Source organism: Medicago sativa, chromosome 4 (assembly GCF_051527215.1).
Source record: "Medicago sativa cultivar Bolivia chromosome 4, Bolivia_mono, whole genome shotgun sequence".
NCBI lineage: Eukaryota > Viridiplantae > Streptophyta > Magnoliopsida > Fabales > Fabaceae > Medicago > Medicago sativa.
The window spans coordinates 61,446,930-61,455,444 of record NC_140752.1 but is presented as its reverse complement, the minus strand read 5'-3'; the positions used below and the strand labels follow the sequence as shown (position 1 = coordinate 61,455,444).

Sequence of the window (8,515 nt, the reverse complement as noted above, 5' to 3'; positions counted from 1 at the left end):
TCACTGAATTTCACCAATGCACATATTCGAGTATGTCACATTTCACTAACTTCAAATGCATGCAATGTTCTAGACTTTTCTAGATGCATGTGGTACCAATTTTGAATTTGGAGATAATCTTACCGAGATTCCACTACGTAATCCCCTCCAATTACGTACTAACATAGCTCCCTTCGGCTGTGTTCTAACATAACTCCCTCTGGTTATGTTCTTCACCTAAGACTCGACATGACGATGAATGCATGGACATCAAGCAAAGACTTGGCAATGCGAAATTCATAACACTATATTATACAATCCCTCCATCATATAATATCTTCACCAAAAACCCACAATCAAGCATTTGCATCCATACAATTCAACAAGTCATAATCAATAGAGAGTCATCATCATAAACATCATCAATAATTATCACCACCAAGGAACAACAACGATTCACAAAACACAATTCATATAATAGACGACAACTCACCACATCAAGATAAACAAAATATCTTACGCTCAACAAACATTGATTCATCATCATTCTATCTTTAAAATATTGTTTATAATTTACACACGTAAAGATAGTAAAAAAAGCTGATAGACGGGCATGTAGTATTATTATATCTTTTTTACTTTTGGGTTAAATATGTTTTTGTTCCCTATAAATATATCAACTTTTCGTTTTAGTTCCTCTAAAAATTTTGGGATTAATACATACGCAGGTCCCTTAACTTATTTCTTCTTCTCACTTCAGTCCCTTAACTATTAAATGTTTCAATTTGGTCCTGTAAGTACTCTTCCGTTTACTTATTTGGTCCTTTCTGTTAACTTTTTGAAAAAAACGTTAACTCTGAACAGGTGGCATTTAATGACCCAAGACACATGTGAAATGTCCAAAATACCCTTGGCTTTCTTCTTCCCTCTCTTCTTCCCTCGTCAGAACTCAGAACCCTCTTCTTTCCTCTTCAAAACAACCATAAAGCAAGCCATCTTATGTTCAAAACATCCTCTACCTCTTTTTCTTAGCTCCGATCCTGTTTTGATTTGTCCGAATCTCGGCTGGTTCGTTCTTGTTCTTGCTTCACGAATTCGATTTGGTTGTGAAAGCTTAGCTTTGGACCGGTTCAAATTTGGATACTCGATGGTGAAGTCGGTTTAAGTTGGGTCTCCTTCTTACTTCGGCTTTAACTCACGTTTGTATGCTTGCGTGAGCTTTGTGGTGGATCCGTGAGTCTGATGTGTAGACCAGATTGAGGAACGGATTGGAGTAACGGCGGTGACAGTTTGATGGCAGATCTGAACATTGATTCGGCGGTGTGGGATTAGCAAGCACGGTTTTGATTCGCCGGAGAAAGATGCAGTTGTAACGGCATGAATGATTTAATTTACTGGTGGTTTGAATGTGTTGATGATGATGACGAATTTATGAGATAGTTCATGTGTTGAACGATTTTGTTTTCATTGATGATGATTGTTGTTTCGGTTATGAACAAATTGGTGTTTGTGAATTTGAATCTGTAAAAAAAGAAATTGTATGTGTTCTTGAGAAACTTTCAGAAAAAGGAAAGAAAAGTTGGTATTTGATCTGAAAATTGTTGCTTCCGTTTTGGACTACTGTTTCTGTATGAATTTCTGTCCGCACAGAATTGGAGAGAGGTGGAGCGTGTGCGGAGAGAGAGGTGGAGGATGTGTTGGGTGGAAGGGATGAGAGAGCGAGTGGTGAAGAAGAGTGGACGGTGAAGAAGAGTGGAGAAGAGAGGAGAAAATGGATTGGTGTCCATAGGTTGAAGATGATGATGCTGCTGTTGTAAGAACAGATTTGGAGATGATGTTGTCTTTAGGTTGAAGATGAAGAACAAAGTAGGGGTATTTTAGTCATTTCGCATGTGCCTTGTTTCATTAAGGGTAATATGGGAAGTTTATGTACAACAAGCAGGTCTTGACCCAGTCAGATGGCGCCACGTCATTGCCACATCAGTAATCATGTGCCACCTGTTCAGAGTTAACGTTTTTTTTTCAAAAAATTAACAGAAAGGACCAAATAAGTAAACGGAAGAGTACTTACAGGACCAAATTGAAACATTTAATAGTTAAGGGACTGAAGTGAGAAGAAAAAATAAGTTAAGGGACATGCGTATGTATTAAGCTAAAAATTTCCTTTAACTTTTAGTTCCTATAAAACTTTCAATCACTACTTTTGGTCTCTATTTTTAAGTAAATTTTTGTATTTTTTTAATAAAATTGTGCAGAAATATGTAGAATATTGAAAAAATCTTTGCAAAAAAAAAAAAATAGAATTTTTTAACAGACCTTGCATATATTATGCATTGTCCCTACCAACTGAGCTAATCTCACGATGACATGAATTTTTAACTTTAAAAATTCATATTTAATTCATGATATGTTAAAAATTCTAATTTTTTTTTTGGAGAGATTATTGTTATATTATAATTTTTTCTGAAAATTTTTATTGGAAAATATGAATTCATATGAGTTTATTTTAAGAAAATGACCAAAAGTGAAGATAAAAAACTTTTGGAGGGCTAAAAGTTAAAGAAATTTTTCAAAAGGACTAAAACAAAATGGGGACAAAAAAACATATTTAACCCTTTACTTTTAATGTCTATTTTATGTTGACTATGAAACAACCTTAAAAACGTATATAACCTGGAAAGAGTAGAACAGAGGGGTTGATGCTACTCTCCAGTTAGTTCATAATCATTCTCCATCACACACCCCTCTAAATTCATTCTACTTATAATTCTTATTTTTAATATTTTCACTCTTTGACTGTAATATTATTATTACTATCAATTCAATTAATTTATTCCATTAATCTAGTGTTTCTAGATTCGGTCAAATACAAAAATTTCCGTTTCTACTTTCTAGATTCGCTTTCTCTGTTATAAATTCCTCTACCATTTAGGGTTTTTGCCTCTTTGATTCATCATACTCAATTTCTAGGTTTTTTTTTTATTTTCTTATTGAAGCTGCTGTGTAACAGAACCATCACAGTTTATCATTCTTGCTCACAGAAACAAGGTAACAAACACTATCTGTCATTTTTTTTTTTTTTGTGTTTTCTGAATTTTCTTTGTAAATTTGGCATCTTTATTGTCTCCTATGATAACCCATTTGATTTTTTTATTTATTTATGTGTGTTTTGTATTTTTTTTTCCTTCATTTTTTGATGGAAAAGGTCAATGAATTGTTCTTGTGGGTGTGAATTGTAGGTAATGATTTTAATATAAAGTATAAAGTGGATTTGTTGCAATGTTGGGTGTGAATTGTAGCAATGGATTTCTCCACTTAGCTCAATGGCACCCATTGGAATGTTAGCAGCTTGATTAGGGTTTTGAAGCTCGGTTCCTTTCTCTGAAATCAGGTATGAATATCTTATCTTATCTTTCATTCATTTTGATATGTTTAACGAATTTGACGATCAGGGTCTGTTTGGATTGACTTATTTGAGCTTATCTAGTAGCATAATCACTTGTGAGTCTGAGACTATTGGGAGAGCTTATGGAAAAACACATGTTATGTCCATAAGTTGCTGTTATTAGTTTATTTTCACAAGCATATCTTATCAAAATAGCTTATAGCTTATATGAAAAGAGTTTGACTTTATTTTAACATTTTGTTATAGAAATAGTTTATACATAAGCAATTACTTAATAAAAAAAAGGGCAACCCGGTGCACTAAAGCTCCCGCATACGCAGGGTCCGGGATAAGCAATTACTTAATAAGCGCTGAAATAAGTTGTTTATCCAAACAGGCCTTTGATGTGTAGTTTTTTTGATCCATTTTGATAAAGTTAGCGAATTTGAAGATTAGGGATCTGTTTGGGTTAACTTATTTGAACTTGTCTGCTAGCTTAATCACTATTGAGTCTGAGACTATTTGGGAGAGCTTATGGAAAGAACTTATGACATGTCCATAACCTGTTTTTAGTTTATTTCCTTAAGCTCTCTACAATAGCTGATAGCTTATATGAAAACAATTTGACGTTATTTTATTTATTGTTATAGAAATAGCTTATGTATAAGCACGTAATTAAGCTATTTATCTAAATAGGCCTCTGATGTGTATTCTTTTTGACATGATGAAATGTTTCAGTACAGATTTAGGATAGCGAATTTGATGATCAGGGTCTGCTTGGATTGATTTATTTGAACTCATTTAGTAGAATAATCATGTGTATGACTAATTGTGTTAAGCTTATGAAATCATCGTATGACATGTTCATAAACAGTTTTCAGTTTGTTTTCATAAGCTATTTAGGATAGCTTATGAAAACAGCTTATAACTTATGTTAAGCTTGTGAAAATAGTATATGACGTGTTCATAAACTGTTTTCGATTTATAGCTTATATGAAAACAGTTGACTTGATTTTACCTTTTGTTATAAAAATAGTTTATGCATAAACACTTATTTATAAGCGCTTAAATAAGCTTTGTATCCAAACAGGCCTTTCGTGTGTAGTTGTTTATGACATGATGAAATGTTTTGTACAGATTTTCAATTTTTATTTTTCCTGGAAGATTTTTCAATCAACTTAAGCTCTAAGTTCAAGATGTTAGATAAGGCTCTTTCTTATATACAAGCTATTTGGTTCTGTAACTGCTTCGGGTTTATCAAGAGACGGAACCCTCAACAGGTTACGCCTGCCATCTACAATAGTACTCTCTCCCAGGGACTGTTGTTGGATAGTGATTTCGATGATGAAGATTCCTTCTTCAATGATGAGATTACTAACTGCTCTAGTGGAGATGATAATGAGGAGAAAATTCGTCCCAAGCGATCTGAGGATATTTTGGATTTTAGAGTAGAGAATGGTATGATTTGTAGACAGTTTCCTGTTAAAGAGACTCACAAAGTTGTTCGCACAGAGGTAATTGGGACAAAAAGTTATTCCTATATATATAACTTTAGTTTTGTGCTTTTGGTTATGAATGTTATATTTTACATGTCGGTTCTTATCTGAATGGTTATTTTTACAATTTTGTCCAGGATGAAGATGGAAACAAGATGGTAAATGAGTATGTTCGTGAGTACAAGATTGGTTCTGGTAGCTATGGGAAAGTGGTAAGCATAGTATTCGTTGTACACTGTCCCTCAAGGAAAACAGTTTTCTGAGCCCCTTTCCTTGAATATTTGACAGGCTCTTTATCGAAGCTCTGATGATGGAAAACATTATGCAATTAAGGTAAGAATTTTTTTTTCAATTTGGAAAGACGTATTACTTTCCTATGGTAGGAAAGATCACCATTACAGGGCTGTTATGAGTAATGTGTTCTGAATCTTAAATGCATAACGTTGATGAAAAACATTATGCATTATGGTATGAAATATGACCATTACAGAGCTGCAATGAGTAGTGTGTTCTGAATCTTTTAATAGATGTCAATGCCTTAATGGTGAAATTGGTCATTTGTTGAGCTGAAAATCTTTTGAATTCAGGCTTTTCATAAGTCTCATTTAATGAAGCTTCGAGTCGGACCTTCAGAAACAGCCATGACTGATGTTTTACGTGAGGTATGTTTCGTCATTACATCTTTGATTTTTTTCTTAGTCTGGATCGATAGTGGAAATATGATTCAAATATAAATGCCAAACTTTGTTAATTTATTGGTTATTCCTTCACATCTGCTACTTTATGAGAACTCGTCCTGCGGCAGGCTACATTTAGAAAGTAGACATGTTATTTCTTTGCCAAATTTTTACCTTCAAATTTTAAAGGAAATTCGTTTTCCAAGGATTTACATATTATTTTGTTTCCTATTTTGTGTGTTTATATGTTATATTACATTTTCTAATTTGATCGTTCTAGCTGTTGTGCTACTGTCGCTGTAGTTGGTTAAAAGACATGCTTTCTTTTCAGGTTTTCATTATGAAAATGCTGCAACATCCTAATATAGTCAATCTGATTGAGGTGATTGATGACCCAGAATCGGATAACTTCTACATGGGTACTGATGGCTAGTTTTTCTTTCTTGGTTCATTATAAAAATGCTGCAACATCCTAATTTAGTTTTTCTTTTTTTGTCCAATGCTTGACTATCTGATTTTTCAATACAGTACTTGAATATGTGGAAGACAAATGGGTTTGTGAGGGTTCAGGTCGAGCTTGTGCCTTACGTGAAGAGACTGCTAGGAGATACTTGCGTGATATAGTTTGTGGATTAATGTATCTCCATGCTCATGTAATATTTCTTTACCAATCTTTTTGTGTGTAATGTTGACTAAGTCTCTCTCTCTCCCTTCCTCTCTTACATAAACATTTGTACACAAACACAACTTTTGCATATTCCATTGTGTGATGTTACATATTCTGCTGGATAAAATACAAATATAAACTTGTTAAACATTGTATGGTTTATGATAAATGCTCATACTTTTATTCAGTAAATGCTTGGAAATAGTTTGATCATGTTACTATAATGTTTAATTATATTTTTATTTGAAATGCAGAATATAGTACATGGAGATATCAAGCCTGATAATCTGTTGATTACCCGTCATGGTACAGTGAAGATAGGGGATTTCAGTGTCAGCCAGGCTTGTGAGGTAATACAACTACTGAGCCTGAATGTTAATTTAAATACTTAAATTATAACAAAGGTACCGCTTTACTTGGATGATATTGTATCTTCAGCTGCTGCTTAGGATGCATCTTTTTCTTTGTGATACTGCAATATGATTGCACACAATGTTTGAAAAATAAGGAATATGATTACTTGGACGATATGGAACTATGAAAGTTGATTGGTGCACTCTGATAATACCTGAAACTAAACATTGACTTAATCATTTTGCAATATGATTACCATTTTTTCTTTTTGTTTGGTACATAGCCACCCCCCTTGATATACTCCATGCAAAGTTTATGATAAAATCTTATGACTTAATATGAAGCCTGTATGGTTTTCATTTTGCAGGATGATAATGATATGCTTCGACGATCACCTGGAACTCCTGTTTTCACTGCACCTGAATGTATTTTAGGTTGGTGTTTTCATTTTATGCTTGTAAAATGCATTTGGGGAATGGTGTCTACGAAACGCATGTTCTCACACTTTGTATTTGTTAATGTGTTTTTAGGTGTTACCTACAGTGGTAAAGCTGCTGACACATGGGCTGTAGGAGTTACTTTGTACTGTATGATATTGGGTGAATACCCTTTTCTTGGTGACACACTTCAAGATACATATGATAGGGTAAGAGATTGGTTTGCTTTCTATTTTTATTTTCAGTTTGTGTTTTTATTAATTATGATTTTTTTTCTATATAATGAAATGAATTGTTTCGCTTTTATTCTTCCTTTGAAACATGTTTCCATCACATATTTTGTAATAATAATTATAAGGGAAGCATATCAACTTGAAAAGGAAACTAGACAAATCACAAACACCTGTCTCTGTTTGATATTATACCGAACCCTCATGTTACTTGTTTTCTTCCTGATCCAGATAGTCAATGATCCGATAGTACTCCCAAAGAATCTGAATCCGAGGTTGAAGAACTTAATTGAAGGACTGCTTTCCAAAGGTAAACGACTTTCAACATTTTGTCATATTACTTGACTTTATATTTTGCTAGAGTTTGATCTTGTAACTTCGCGAGACAAAGTTCAAATCGCCTCGGGGACGGTTATAAAATATCCGTTAGTGCTATTGTAATTAATAATAATTGAAATTTGAAATATGCAGACCCAAAACGAAGGATGACGTTGGCTGATGTTGCGGCGGATAGCTGGGTTATTGGAAATGATGGGCCAATTCCTTTGTACCTGTGCTGGTGCAAAAGGAAGAACTTGTTGAAGGAAGACAATGATGAGAGCAACCAACATGCTTCGTTGACCTAAACTGACTGGATTTATTTTTCGGTTACATTTGTATATTTACAGTGGAAACCTCAGATATTGTTTTGTTCCTTACTGTACACCAAAATGGTTTGATTATAGAGGTAGGCTTGAAATAGGGTTAAGATTTGAGAAAATATGCCTCATGTTTGAGCAAAGGGATGTTTATTTTTTGTTGTTGAGATGATTTTATGTCTGGAAACATTTGAAGTTTTGTACAAGCTTCTGCTTGTAGGCATATATATTACAGAACCTGAATCTATACTCCAATATCCTGCTGGTTTTGTTACATGCATTTGTAACAATTCATTACAAAGCTATCAACATTTACGTTCGTCAACATTATATTTCCACTTTGTAGCATGTCAATGCCGAATGATGTGTTGTGGCATCAGCTCGTAGATGACAATTTAAAGGCTCTTTGAACGCGTTGTGAGAAGAAAAAGAGAAGAGAGAAGTCAGAACTAGTATGATGAGAGAAAGGGATGTGCGATTAAAATAGATTTAAGGTATTGTTTGATATAATAAAAAAAAAGGGTTAATTATGTTTTAGGTCCCTATAAATAGGCGCGTTTCCAACATTAGTCCCTACTTAAATTTTATTAAATTTTTGGTCCCCATTGTTTTTTGCCGTTTGCAAAATTGGTACTCACCGTGAAATGTTGTT

At 33.7% G+C, this 8,515-nt stretch overlaps 1 protein-coding gene across 1 annotated transcript; it reads left to right on the top strand.

Annotated features, from left to right (window-relative positions):
* The first annotated feature begins 2,677 nt into the window (after positions 1–2,677).
* LOC146930426 (serine/threonine-protein kinase GRIK1-like) lies at positions 2,678–8,118 on the top strand. The gene is made up of 13 exons (XM_085701977.1): positions 2,678–3,027; positions 3,219–3,370; positions 4,502–4,878; positions 4,998–5,072; positions 5,149–5,193; positions 5,448–5,522; positions 5,869–5,956; positions 6,066–6,190; positions 6,459–6,554; positions 6,926–6,992; positions 7,089–7,204; positions 7,457–7,535; positions 7,697–8,118. Exons 3-13 carry the CDS (start codon positions 4,561–4,563, stop codon positions 7,849–7,851), a joined length of 1,239 nt encoding a protein of 412 aa, XP_085558103.1. The 5' UTR covers positions 2,678–3,027; positions 3,219–3,370; positions 4,502–4,560; the 3' UTR covers positions 7,852–8,118.
* Positions 8,119–8,515: the final 397 nt, after the last annotated feature.

What these genes read in the sequence shown, in the direction of transcription:
- LOC146930426 (XM_085701977.1), top strand. Translation starts at nt 4,561, where the DNA reads ATGTTAGATAAGGCTCTTTCTTATATACAAGCTATTTGGTTCTGTAAC. An exon ending in ACAAAGTTGTTCGCACAGAG is followed by an intron (nt 4,879 to 4,997) that starts GTAATTGGGACA and finishes AATTTTGTCCAG; the next exon opens with GATGAAGATGGAAACAAGAT. An exon ending in TTCAAGATACATATGATAGG is followed by an intron (nt 7,205 to 7,456) that starts GTAAGAGATTGG and finishes TTCCTGATCCAG; the next exon opens with ATAGTCAATGATCCGATAGT.